This window comes from Echiichthys vipera (genome assembly GCF_963691815.1).
Source record: "Echiichthys vipera genome assembly, chromosome: 7".
In the NCBI taxonomy this organism is placed as follows: domain Eukaryota; kingdom Metazoa; phylum Chordata; class Actinopteri; order Perciformes; family Trachinidae; genus Echiichthys; species Echiichthys vipera.
The window spans coordinates 20674134-20689217 of record NC_139832.1 but is presented as its reverse complement, the minus strand read 5'-3'; the positions used below and the strand labels follow the sequence as shown (position 1 = coordinate 20689217).

Sequence of the window (15084 nt, the reverse complement as noted above, 5' to 3'; positions counted from 1 at the left end):
AGTCCATATGCTGCTCACATTTCCAGTGTATGGTGATGCAGATGCCCAGTGTGTCCCTGGTCTCTAAATGTTGTTTATAAATGGAAAGGAGATAGATAGGTGGAATCTAGCTCATGGGGATGCTTTGTGGGTTTATTGGGTGTATGGTGGGAAAAGAATTGAATCAATTTAGGTTGTGGCCCTTGGGAAATAGGTCTCAAAGTCATTGATGCATCCTCAGCCTACAGCTAGAAACCTCTGGAGAACTTCCGGAGCTGAACCCAGGACACTCTTCTGATGGACTTAACGGCAGCTTTCGAAGACATCAAGTATCCAGGGAAAGTGCCTTTCCAGGTGCCATTCAAAGCCTGTGCCATGCTAAAACCACTATTTTAAACAAAGTATGTACACATCTTGTGAATCTGTAGTTAATTCATATATATACATATACATCCCATACCCATATACAGTTAATAAACATGAACAGGGTTATTCAAAGGGAATTTTTTTTTCTCAGAAGACCAAGACAATGATTTCCTCCAAGTCTCCACAGCAGAGCCGGAGGTGGATACTGACTGGGAAACATTGATTTCACTGTAATTTGCCTTGAGTTGTCAGGAAAAATGCTGAGTAGTTGAACTAGCAATCTGTTCCAACATTCTACATTAATTCACTGCTTAGGTGCAGATTAGCATTGATTGGTCCTCCTGAGGTGAAAAGAGAAGGTAACGGAGAGATAGCAGTTTGTAGTCACAAGGACACAAGCAGCACTAAAACATTTTTCATCTGAGACGTGTTAAAACTCTAACATGTTTTGCTGCACCGCTATTGAATAAAACATTTTGTGCACCACAAACTGAAAATAAAGTGGGAATTTGTCTACTTCACTGAAAAAGACTGACAAAACAGTATGAAGGTGACATACATAGATATGTGTCACAGACAGAGTCTGCAACAGCACTTCAAACGCTTGTGCTGACCAAATTACAGAGTGCAGTGTGTCTGTTGTACAGTTAATCTGAATCCCTACATCCACAGGCAATACAAAGTGTCACTATATGATTTGTGAAATGTTCAAAAGGCAGATGAAAAGCTACAAGGATTGTACTCCTTCTCAAACACTGATTTAGCCAGACTACTGTAATGTTGTACAACGGTTTACTTGATAATACCAATCAATTTGCACCTTATTCCATTATGAAATGTGAAATTACCCCCAGCAGAGAAGCTACACAGAAAGGCTGGTTTTCGTGGACATTTTCCCCAACAGCTTCTGAGTGGATGCCTTGCTTGGGCTGTTTTCAAATATAGACAAAAAAAAAAAATAGCAAAAAGAATGGATAAGACCTTTTTGATCAATAACCCAAATGCATGACCTGAGGATATTTTCTCCTTTTCAGTTCAGCAATATAAACACATTATTGACCACACAACACTGATGCAGCCTTTGCTATTGTCTGAGGTGCACGATTTGGCACATAGTCATTACAAAAGATCCTGCTTATGTATGCAGAACTAATGACACTCCTTTTCCCCATCGTTCTCCCATTTTCTGAACTCCTCTCCGGCCTATATTTAGAAGAGCAAGATTTCTGTGTTTCACAAGCTGAAGCAAAGGAAAGATGTACTGTCATTCCTGATGCAAATTTGACCAACTAACATCATGATGGAAACAAACTTGGCCACTGTGAATGTGTGTTTTTTCAATATATATATATATATAAATTTCGCAATAATATATATGGCATATAGACGGTAGATACATGCTTCTCTGTGCTCTATGCACTTCTGAATCTAACAAGAGGAACAATGGTTTGTAATGACAATAGAAGTGAGGAAAAATAATGAATGACATGCACCAGAGACTGAGGTTTGCCATGTACTATAATTCCCAGACCTACAAGTAGCAGCCACTATTATTTCATCTGTCCTCGGGCTGTTCACCTGTCACTACAAGTCAGTGCTACATAGATGACACGGTAGCAACAAAAAACAGCACCTGCAGCCCTGTTGCTTAATGCTTACTCAGTAGCAAACATCAAACGTTGTCAAAAATAGACAAAGTGTTTCAAATACTAATAGTAATGTTGCACTTGTTTTTTGAGGAGGGTTTATTTAATCGTCACCTCTTTAAGTCATTAACAGTTCTGAGCTTCTAATGTGTGTTATAAGTAACCTTTTATGAAAACCAAGCAACAACTCATCAAATCTAAAGCCCGCCTAATTCAAAGCGTGACAAGTGATGGGTTGGAAGACTTAATTCCCTTGGAAAAGCACCATCTACCTACTGCACACCTCCAATTCTCATGCTCTATTATCTCAACCCCTTAGAGCGAAGCACAGCAGCTCCATATCCCAGTTGATCTGCAACATGAGCTAATGAGCTCAGTGGTGCCGCACAACACGGCTGGGAAATCGAAGCAGTCAGAGAGACGTGCAAATTAGAGTGAACTCCCCAGACGGTCCGGTGGACAAAGGCATGCATACGGAGATATTTACCAAGCAGGTTAGCCAATCTGAATCAAGGCCCAGCGATCTATACAGGATGCTAATTAGAAGACTTCAAATGAGCACAATACATATACATGTTGTGATCTTTTCTATGTGCGTAATGTTGCAGATCATTTAAAAGACCTGCTCTCAGGCTAGACAAGGTGGCAACTGTATAGTCAATTCAATTTGAGGATAATATACAAAATAAATGCTTGATATGGATGATTCTGAGAACATGTAATCTGCAACTGCTTGTTTTGACCATTAAACCTGCATATCCAATCATAGTTGAAGGCGTAAAATTTTGGGGGACAAACTGGCTGAGGTTGATGCTTCATTCTGTCATTTCAAGCTCAAATCGAATTCAAAAGTCAGCCTTTCACAGCGGATTGACAGAATTAAATGGATGTGACAGCACGGCATATACAGCTTGTTTCATCATCTCGCTGAGCCCGCTCAACTCTCATTTTCTTTCCCTGTGCCCCAATCCTTGTTTCACCTGGCAGTGACTGATGGAGTTCAGCTGTGCCTTTTGTAAAAAAGGGGAAGAAAAAAAAGAGGAAAGTTTGTTACAATACACGCTCTCTTGAGCCATAAAAGATGACTAAACTTTTCATGTGCCGATATGGGGAATGAAAAACAGGCAAATTGCTTCAGTACCTCAGATCAAAAATCCCCAGGGAAAGGGACCGCTTGTGTGAAATGCTTTTTTGGAATTCCACTCAATGAGATGCAGACATTCACAGACACTTCTTACAAACCACCTTGAGTCTGATAATAGTTCTACTCTGTGCTCTGTGTAGCATCAGAGTGCAGCTATATTTGAAACCTTACATGTCAAATACAGTGATTAAATGGATAGGGAAACTAATCTGTTGCCTCGGACCAAAGGGTTTATAAATCCTGCAGCAATTCCCCAAGTAAGCACAGGAATTCATGAATGCTAAACACATTTGGGTTTCTCTGCTCTAACAAAGAAGGAACTGTCCCCTCTCATGCACTTGTAGGACAAGACTGCTGAGCGGACACTTTTTTCTTTTAAATATGAATATCAATGAGGCTTTAGTTTTTGATACGACAAGATAATGGCAAAGCTGGGATGGGCCAATTTAGCTATTGTACCACCTATCTCTAATACAGGAAATGAGCTTGTGTGTGATCCTGCTTGTGATTTGGCAGAATCAATCCCTGTGTAGTGTTTTCAGGCCTTTTTAAAATGAAAAATAAAAACAAATGTTATCTTTTTACTAATGTGTTCAGTATCAATGTACAAGATGAATAAGTGTAGCAGTGGACAGTAAATTGAATCTTGAATGGAGGAGATTAACAGGGGAGGCTGCGGGCACGGAGGACATACTACAGAGTAAGAGGCTGAAATCCTCGCTCCAAGCAAGAACACCAACACTGATATGCTCACACGGCCGACATCAATATGACTTAACATCAATAGCCCTATCAGGCTGGTCATTGTATGTGTGTGTGAGAGCACCCAGTCCCCACCCCCCCAAAATTGTCACAGCACATAGGCCATTTGCTGTGATGATTGTTGGCTTTAGTATAGAGCTGTCCTAAAGAGTCGTGCTCTCAATCCTAACCTCACCACCCAATACTTCTCTAATCTGCCCGAAACTCCCCCTCCAGCTCAGACTCTTCTAATCCCTAATAAGAAAGAGGAGCCAGATGGTCATGAACAACTGCTGGGGGGCTTGAGGATGTGAACATGTATGGAGATGCCTGGAGTGCCTGGCGCTGTTTACCTTGTGCTTCAAGTTTCCACTGTAAGCCCCGTGGAGCGGATGGTGTTCAGGTAGTGAGCATAATTTGATGAACGACTGTATGCATGTGTGTACAGCGAATGCGCTCGTACATGTGCACACAGTCAGAAAGAAGAGACCCCGGCTGTACGTGGTGTCAAGTTACTGCAGTGCATCATCCCCCCTTCAGTCCCGAGATGAGATGTCAGAGCTTCAGAGGCACACCTCCCTACCAGCTGTGGTAACCTTGTGATTCCTGGAGTGTCAGAGGTAGAGCAGTGCAATCCCAGGAGTGTCAGGATACAACGTGCCTCTCCCTCTCCCTCCCTAGATCCAAGAGTGCAACCCCTCACTGGCAAGCAAACCCTTTATTCCCAGCTCTGCTAACCTTCAACTGGGCAATGCTGCCCCCGAGTCCAGAGAGCCAGTCAGCCAGTCAGCCAGTCGCCGACAAGCCCTTGCACTGTTAAATGCTGATGGACAGACCTACCAGCGACATGCTGCATCCCAACCCCTTCTTCCCATGGGACACTGATTAAACTGTCATTAAAGGATTCTAGTGGTGGGAGAAAAAACAAGAGAATCAATCCGCGGGAATAGAAGGGAAAATGCAGGGTGGGAGTTCATTACTTGAACATTACCACTAAAAAGTGTGTTATTTCACGGTAGGGGATGCGCTGCACTGAGGAGAGTCCATAGCCACTTAAGATCCCTATTCCCCCATGCACACACACACACACACACACACACACACACACACACACACACACACACACACACACACACACACACACACACACACACACACACACACACACACACACACACACACACACACACACACATGATTAGAGAGTGAGTCCTCATCTCACACTACAGGGGGAGCTTTTGCACACTCTCAGGAAGGCATGAATCGGAGGCCACCAGCATAAAAATCCAAAGCCTCTTTTCTACCTCCCTATTAGTGGTGTGTAGCAGTCGGTTATTAGTGGCAGGATTTTGCCACTGAAAAGTGTTAAGCACAAATTCGACCTGGAAAGAACCAAGGAAGTAAAGGCCTTTACACAAATCCCCTGTGACTGGCCCTCAAGAAAATAGCGGATAATAATGACCTTATGACCTCAGCCAAGGGTTGACCTTTAACCGTGCACCGAGGCAGCTTTGGGATATTAAATGAACCAAGCAGGTTGGAACTAAGACAGAGGAAACTGATGGATTCAAACTGGAAATGTAGATGCTAATAGGGTCTTGATCTATCATATTTCACCTGTGGCTGAAAGACAGAATAATGATGAGCAGTTGTTATTCATCAATTAATGATTAAACCACTATTCTGAATTTGATGGATTAGGAATATATCAACATGTAAAGCTGAAGTGGCATTGCATGTACAATTCCAGGAGGTGGGTTCTGTCTCTGCAACTGGTTTTAGTGACTAGACTCACAACCATGATCAGAACCAGTCACACCACATATCACGTGTGGTCTTTTATTTGACGAGTATTGGAAGAGGTGTCGCTTACATTGATGGTTCGTTTGACGTCTGTCGTTAACTGAACTCGTGAGCACGTCCCCAATAGCTCTTTAACTTCAGGGACACCCTTTTTGAAAGGCATTTATAGGGTATAGCCTTTTTGGTGGATACAAGAATGGCTTAGGCTTTAAGTGGTTTGCAGCTTTAGTCTCATCTAATTAGTTTCCTTCAAATTGTCCCAAAATATTGTGTTTAGAAATTTAAAGTTTGTTTGGCCATTAATTAAAGACGGATGTAAAAGGAGCAGGAATTATGGCATAATTTTGTTAAAAACTTATTAAGTTTAATGTATAAATAATTGCCCTGTGCTTTATTCAATGTTTCAGTCAAATATGTTATTTACTGAGGCTGTGCCATAAAAAAACATCCCATTTAATCTGTTTTTTTTGTAATTAATAACTCCCGATCGATCATATATGTTGCTGACAATTAATTTAGGAAATTGCTTAATATTTCCCTTCCTAACTAAAAGAGTAGGGCTTCCTAGGCCTGATCATTTACTTGTACTGAAGACATACTGAAATATTTCAAAAGTGCTCACATCAAGGTAAGCCAATGTCTGCATTAATAAATCCAGCATCAGCTAATCATTTCTGACCCCTTTCATTCCCTAAACAAACATTACATCAAGACGAGGCACGCTGAAGAGCCCCTGAGCCATTTGCAAGTCTTTGCCAATCGCTCATGCTTTTGCCTCTGTGGACTGGGTAATGACATGAGCATGATATGGAGATACTGCCCTGAAACAGGAGATTCACCAACAGTGTCAGGCCACAGAGCCCGGCCACTAGCAGTGCTGTTGAGTGGACAATGGGACGAATCTTGGTTTGTGTGGTGCATGTGTACGTGTTTGTGATTTCAATGCTGGCCTGTTCACAGCTGGGATCAAGTTAATGCCCACTCTGTTGCCTCCAAAATGCCCCAGTTAGCAGGGCTCACGACCAAGTGACATGGTGGGCCGGGGTTGGTAGAGTCCCCAGTGTTGGGGTGTTTTTACGCTTCACGCTTCACTGCATCCACACAAAAGACTTGGCCCCATAACCTATAAGCCCTCTAATCCATTCTGTAAACATTCAAGGTATGCCCACTTTTTAAAACAAATTCCCATGCATGGGTACACAGCAAAGCCTGCCACACGCTGGCCAGGTTTCCCTATTTGTCAGTGAATTTGGCAGAGACCACTATCACATTAGCATTCTTTTTCTCCTATTATTACTGAGTATTACTACAAATATGGATAATTACAACACTTTTGAATTACACAGATTATGTCAGATGAAAAATCAACACCAAACACATGCCTGGGGCTTAAAAATATTTTTTATCTGCAGGGGGGAGGGCTGATTTGAGTCAATGATCAAGGATCCAATATCATCGGCACAAATGTACATTTACATGTATATCTTTTATTAAAAAGAATAGATTTACAATTTTCATTTGAATGTCTGGAAGAACTCAGTAATAAAATCATAATGAAGTTGCTTTTTGTGAGTTAATATAAATGTAACTGATTGTGTTAAATGGGCAGCTGATATTGTCTCATATCGATCGCAGGCCCTAAATTGAATCAAATAGAAATTGCATCATGACAGACTTTGTGATTACAGAAATATTGTATTGTTTTCCAAAAATGTATATAATATCTTGCTAAAATGTGTCATTTGCACGTAATATATAATCAGATAATCTCCAGAATTCACTGAAACTCTGGCTTCCCAGTTTAACTCATATGGTGCATATTGTGTCACTCATCAATAAAACTGCATTTTAGAGGCATATGCTCTTTCACTCCCATGCCAAAGGCAGCAAATCAACTCCATATTCACTGTAAATCATTAGGGTCATTCTTATCCACGAGTGACCCTAATGAACCCAGCCCAATCCACACCTCCATACAAAAGAAGACCTGGTGCAATGCCACTGACTGTCATAATATCCAAGAATAGCAACATGCACAGGGGAACATGCATAAACAGCCTGATGTAATAATTAGAAACGCATGATTGCACCGACAACCATCATAGCCATGTTTCCTGGTTAACATTTAAATGTATGACACACTTAGCCTTCACATTTGTAAACACTGATATGGATAATAACCAGTACTGAGTTACTAAAGCTAAATATACTCTGTCAGCATCATATTTTAAGCCATAGCTACACATTTGTACAATCATCATTAACAAGATCACTGTGAACAAGTGTGATGAGAAAAACATTAACAAAATGATGAGCCACTTACCCAGAAGATGAGATTGAAGATGAACATCATATACTTCAAGCAGCAGAGGCAGCCTCTAGCCATGTTGCACTTCTTGAATTCTAAAAGGAACACAAAGGATAGATCCAGATAAAATACTACGTATTTGCTGCCTTTGGGTGAGCTGTACTTGTTGGTCTTGTCTCCTGCGCTGGCATCAGCTGCAGCTCCAGCCTGTCCCTGCTGTGCGTTTTTGCGCGGCCCTGTGGAGCCGTAGAAAGCACCGGCAGTGAAGCCGCGGCTGCCGAATGGGCGGCCAGACGTGGAGGCTTGGGCAAAATCTGAGTCACGGCTGTCTACGGAGGGGCTACGGTGAATGGCTGACTCCTCACTGCTGGACTTCTCCATGCTCTAGGGCTGCAGTTGCTGATGAAGGGCTCCCTGACGCACAGTATACCATAGTCTCAGAGATGACAGGACAGAACAACTCGCCGAGCAAGTCTCCACTGCTTCACACACTGGAGCAAATAATAAAAAAAGAAGATAGAAGCCTCACAGAAACACAACTACGTCCACTTCAAAGCACACAGTTGGGTAAGAAAGTCTTATTGAGATTGAAGAAGAATTGAGCAGAACTGCAAATTTCAGGCACAGATGCCAGGCTTAAGTGTCTTCTGCTTGCTGCTGCTGTCTTGCTGTAATAGTCCTGAAGTGGCTGTACAGAAGAGTCCTGCGAGGAGCATTACCCTTGCCTTATGACAGGACTGTCTTGGGGAGAAGTAACAGTACTGCCTCTATCCACTCTTGTATTATCACTCTCCTCCTCTGCTGCCAGGCTATTCCAGTACGAGAGAGACCCCAGTGAATCTCAGCTGCTACACTTCCACGTTCTCTTGCTGACCTAACTTTTATTCTGCCCTCCACTGCTCTGCTCCTTCTCTGTCCTCTTCTAAGCATGCTCTGATGCGCTTTCTCTTCCCTTACTCTCTCTCTCTCTGTCTCTTCTCTTTCAGAGTGAGCCTGTCTTCTCTAGTGTACCATTCTGTGCTCAGCCGTTCAGTCCTCCGCACTGCCTGTGCTCTGCTCTCCCAATAGCAGCACTCTGGCTGATGTGCTATTATCGGCAGACGCAACTAACGGGCATTCCCTATCTACCGACAAGAGCGCTGCCCTCCTCCCCCAACTCTCTCTCTCTCTCTCTCTCTCTCTCTCTCTCTCAGCAGACAGCCAATGCAGCAGCAGCAGCCAATACCAAGCTCCTCCTCTACACTCCCTGTGTCTTTCATAAGCCCATCATCGTGTTTGCTTTGACTATACAGTACATGTTCAATAATTTCATCTTTGCTGTCAGGGGAATTGCAAAGGCCAGAGATGAGGTTAAGAATATCAAACAAAGAAAAAAGAAATGAAAAAATTAAGTGTCAGGGTAAGTGTAAAAGAGCTGGGGTTGTGTGTGGAGAAGCAGGGTTAGGGGTGAGTGTGTGTGTGTGTGTGTGTGTGTGTGTGTGTGTGTGTGTGTGTGTGTGTGTGTGTGTGTGTGTGTGTGTGTGTGTGTGTGTGTGTGTGTGTGTGTGTGTGTGTGTGTGTGTGTGTGTGTGAGAAAGAAATTGCTGTCAGGTTCAGTTTTCACTGTCAGTTTGCTGATGACACTGGCACCTGTAATTTCACACGTCAGTACAGCTTCTCACATTGTTTTAATCTGTCATTGTCTTGATTAATGTTGCCATAAATAGTCATGGTTTACCCTGCCAGCAGGTGATTTTTCATACATGTTTGAAAGCCAGCCTGAAACATCACTACTATCACTAGTGATTACTGCATCCGATGTGGGTGGTGGTGACAGCGCTGACTGAGCTGCAGCCGTTACTGCCAGTTGCTCTGTTATTCATCACTGTACTGCCCACATCCATGTAAGGGGGAACTCAATTAACTGGCAGTGTCCACGCTTTGGAATTATGGCACCATCTGAAAAACTGAAAGGGAATATTGGCTTTAAGATGCCGAACACACTCTGAGGCATAGCCAGGGTCAAACACAAAACAGCCCTGCTGAATCACGCGCCAAAAGGGCAATTAAACAGCTTTGACATTACATTTGCCTAGTTCCCCTAATATCTACATGTGCATTTTTGGAGTACAAAGCCGAACTGGTAAGATCCTTATTGTAGGACTGTGAGGGTGGCAATTGTCAAATTTCATAAAACAGGATAATTATTTCTGTGAGCTGTACCGTACTTCATTTTAACTTCAGGTGGAATAACAATATAAATGCCCTTAATGACTGCCAGAAAAATGTCTTTTCTCCAGGAATGTCAAGCTAAATCTGGTCTACCACAAGACTGCACATTGTTCTACTTTGGTAATGGTCTTCTGTCAACTGAGTGCTGGTGGTGGCTCAGCCTCCAGACAGATGGAGAGAGTTTCCACTGAATGGTCTTAAACGTAAATCCAGTAATACCCAATCGACATAGACAAGCTAATCCAACCCTCTTGTGTTTCACCATTGTAGAGTAAAAACAGCCTTGATGAAGTACATATATTGTGGTTGTAATGCACAGAAATGATAGAAGATAAGGTTTCATCAATTGGATAATGTTGCAACTTAACAGCACACTTCAAGTATGATGGTTTAAAAATTGACTTTTCTTTTGTAATTTTAAAATGCTCCCAATAAGCGTACGGCACACTAAAATGTAAAATAAATAACCAGTTGTTGAAACTCATCAATATTCAATTCTCATATATTTATGATGAAAGTCTGACCAATCATTTTATTCTGTCCAAATTAAATTATTTACAGAGCTTCCTGCCCATCATCGGTGGCTCTGTTTCACTTGCGCTGCTTGAGTGCCATGGGAAGTCTGAAGTTCTGAACGTCCAACTAGGCAAAGTGCAGGGGAATGCCCATCAAAAGTCAAAGATTCTTATTGCTCCTCAAATCTGGCTGACAATTTTGCCGTTGGCTCTTACAGACAGAAGTTCCTGAATCTCATTGTCTCTCCAGCTAGACATTTTCATTGGCATATTTGTGTAAATGGCCCTTCTACTTGACCCTTGAATGTTTTTTTGGTTTTGCCAAGTGATAGATGTCATCATCACTCACATGCTGAGAATTCTACAGAGATGAGCTGCTCTATTCACACATGGACTCAATCTGACATTACACATACTTTGTATTATGTAGCTGGCAGGGTAAACTCTGTTTGATGTCCAATCCAACTGATTTAGACATTTATGTTCCCTGTCGGGTAATGTCTACATCATTTAAGGTTTGCACTGCACGTTTGAAAAGCACTTACGCTAAATATAAGACTCCAGCCAGCAGCAGGTTAGCATAGCTTAGTATCATGACTGGAAACAGTGGGCCTGGCTCCGTCCCAAGGTAAAAAAAAAATGTTTTTCCATTGGACAGAGCCAGGATAGCTGTTTCCCAATTTTCCAATCTTTATGCTAAACTAAGCTAAAAAGATTTCTGGCTGTAGCCTTATAGTGACTGCAAAGTAATGAAAGTGCTATCAATTAGGCTAGAGCGAAATGACGAGATTAATTCTCAACACGACATCGGCTGGCCTCGATAAGGGCCCTCATGTGTCTACAATAACAGAACGATAATCAGCTAATTTTGCAATATTCAGCCTCTATCTTCAGTGTTTCCCCTATAGCTAAAGTTAGATCATTATCATGGTGGTCTGATCTGATTAACATCAAATCTCAAGAGCTAACTAACACCTTCTCATTGGCCTGCACTGAGGCATGCAGCGAGTCTCACATAACGCACGATTTACGGAGCCTTTTCACCCTGTATTCCACCGTGTTGACAAACCTTTTCCTGGTAATCGGAGGACCATGCTATGTACCATCCTTCTCCTCTGTGGTGACATCCATCTCAACCCCGGGCTGGGAAACAGTAGGCTACCTCAGGATGAGTGTGACCATACTCCACTGGGATTTGGAGAGAACCAGCGCGGCTGCACTGCACCTGGCGGCCTTGGGCCTGCTGTGGAAGCCGTGGGTATACACCTCTTCAATGGCGAGCGTCCCGATTATGCCAAAGCACAAGGTAACTTTGAAATAGATCTTGCTCTTAAACTGGATAATACGAAAATACAGACTGCTCACTACAACGCCGATATCCCATGCACAACTGGGCTGCATCGCGGCCACAAAACAACAGAAAACTAGGATATTTCAGACAGTAAATTACGCTAAAGTTCTCTCCGAAGCTAAAACCCAAAGGGATCTTTGGTGGACATTTAAATATAAGGAGCTTAGTATCCAAAACGGGACAACTCGAACAATTGCTGACAGACTCTAATGTTGATTATCTGTGTTTATCCGAAAACGTGGTTAAATCCATCCACTCCATCAGGTGTTTACAATATACCAGGATACCGCGTTTTCAGACGAGACCGTAACCATGGCAAAGGGGGCGGTGTCATGATCTGTGTTAAAGAATCCATCCAGTGTAAACCCTTAGATCTGCCAAATGATATTGAATGTGTTGGTGTTACTATAAATCTCTTTCCTGAAATGTCTTTTAATGTTATTGTTTTGTATCCACTACTATCTGAAAATGATATGTTTTTTGATAAGATATCTGCTATACTTAAAACATTTAATGGTAACAAAATTTTACTAATGGATGATTTCAACCTGAATTGGCTAGATAAAAAAGACGGAAGAAGATAAAGGGTATTGCTAATAAATTTTATTTAACTCAGCTAATAGAAAAACCAACAAGGATAACAAGGTCTTCAAAGACTCTATTGGATTTAATTTTCACAAATAAAACAGAACGCATATCAAAAGCATACAACTTAATCACTGGGTTATCAGACCATAATCTCACACTGGTCATAAGACAGCTGTCAAAGAAACGTCTTAGACATCACAATTCACCGGAAGGGAAAAATTACATCAATCTTGACGAGGGAGGAGTAGTGGGTGCTTTGTTCCTAGACCTACGAAAGGCTTCTGAAACTGTGAACCACCCAGTTCTTCTCTCCAAGTTAGCTCATTTTTAAACGTCCCCAGATGTACTAAACTGGATTGGGTCTTACTTGTCAAATCATTTCCAGTGTGTTAGGATAAAAGATAAGACATCATCTTTAAAAGCGTGCTCCATGGGGGTGCCACAAGGTTCCATCTTGGGGCCACTTCTATTCTGCACTGACATCAATGATCTTCCATATGTATGAAATGGTGTGGAGATCTTGATGTATGCTGACGATACATTTCTATTTACACATAGTAAAGACCCAAACAGGTTGCTACCAAATTGACAATAGCAATGCAGAATATCACTAAGTGGTTAAGTAATTCTTCTCTCAAAATGAATACTGAAAAAACCGACACCATGTTCTTCCGAAATAAATACAAACAAAGGGATAGTCCCAACATATATGTGGATGATAAAAAGCACACTCACTTTTAAAAAACACATTAAAAAGATGGGTAATACATTGAAATATTAAATAGCTAATTTTAGACAAAACAGTTGATGCTTCTATGACTTATGAAAATGCTATGATTATGTCACATCTGCATTTCTGTATGTCAAGCTGGTCCTAGGGTAACAAGACTGCCTTGAAATCCATTAGATCACTTCACAAACAAGCTATTAAAGTTTTAGATAAAATATCGATGCAATACCACCACTGTGCCATACTGGGCAAGTATAATATGCTTAGCCTTGATAATCTCATATTGTATTCTGATTTGCGCCTTACACACAAAATAATTCATAAAACTGCTCCACCACCTTTGAAAGAATTTATCTATCTCTGCTCTGAACGAATGGGCAAAGCTACTAGATCCATCACAAAGGGCGATTGTTGCCTCTCAAATCGGAGCACTGCATTTGCACAATCAGCCTTCTCCTTTAGAGCTACTAAGGCATGCAACACTCTACCAAGACTTCTAAAAAATGTTATAGAGTTCTGTGCTTTCTCATGTAAGGTAAAAAATTGATATTAAGAAATCAGTCTTGTCAGCACTAATTCAGCACTATGGCCATAACTTCCATGATATTCATTAACTTTGTGTGTGTGTGTGTGTGTGTGTGTGTGTGTGTGTGTGTGTGTGTGTTTTCTTAATCTTGTTTTACCTGCCCAGGGATTTCAGATGGAAATTAGCTTTTAGCTAGAATCTGGTACAAATCATCTTTTTACACTATGTAACCAATGAATTTTGTACATGGTCCCTGAAACAAATAAACAAAATAAACTGAACTATTCAGTCTACAGCTGTGCACCGCCTTGACTTCATGAATTAAGTTTAAGCGTCTGTAATTACTGCAGGCCAGTTGAGTGTCTGTTATCTAAACTGCTCAAGTCAGTTGTACAGGTGAAGTAAAGATAACGTTGTCAGTAGCCTAACAAACTGGCTCGTTAATGCTGCGCTAACATGCTGACAGATTCTGTATGTTTAGCAAAGCTAGACCTTAGAATACTCTGCCAAAGCAGATCGGTGATACTTTTTGACTTCGCTGTTCTCCATGAAGTTTGCTAGACTTGATGTGCAATAATGTAACGCAGGTGCCCAATGTTTTTACCGTGGAGTGTGCGTTGCTCCTGACTCAATAAGCCAGCCGCTAAATTAGTAAAAAGTAATGCTTCATCCACATACTCTTGTCATCGTAGGAAAGCACATACCGTCATTCTTCAGAAAGGCCAAACCCTATTATCAGTCTTCTTATCTATACTCTCTGCAAAAAAGCCAAAAGCGAATGTCTAAAAATGTCAATCTATTGTTTCAGTAAACCCATTTTTAGAGAAAAGACATTGTAACTGAAAGTACAAGTTTTATCATATTTGTATCCCATGTTTTTTTTTCATGAAGAAGACCTGCAAACAGTTGAATATATCTCAAGAACTCCCAGGGTCACTACGTTATTCTGTCAAGTCACATATTTCCACATTTTCAAGAACTCACAAAATATGTGCCTATTTGTCATCTTGACCATGCATGTTTTAGGTTTCTATGGCGCTGTGAAAATATTTTATGAGCAAAAAAGATTGCACAATGTTCAGAATCTCACACACTGAAACCGTGAGACTTTTATCTGACATCAGTATTTTAACAGATAATTTGCTTTAGCCTTCACAGAGCCTCAAGTGCAGTTCT

At 41.4% G+C, this 15084-nt stretch overlaps 1 protein-coding gene across 2 annotated transcripts in view; it reads right to left on the bottom strand.

Annotated features, from left to right (window-relative positions):
* tspan9a (tetraspanin 9a) overlaps nt 1–15084 on the bottom strand; it is a 154940-nt gene that overhangs the window by 63342 nt on the left and 76514 nt on the right. The window contains exon 3 of one of the 2 annotated variants that reach the window (XM_083917118.1): nt 8003–8082. In XM_083917118.1, coding sequence (XP_083773244.1) covers nt 8003–8065 — 63 coding nt within the window. In that variant the 5' untranslated portion in view covers nt 8066–8082. Of the gene's footprint in view, nt 1–8002; nt 8887–15084 lie in introns of those variants that run through there. The other variant, XM_083917117.1, reaches the window with a different exon arrangement.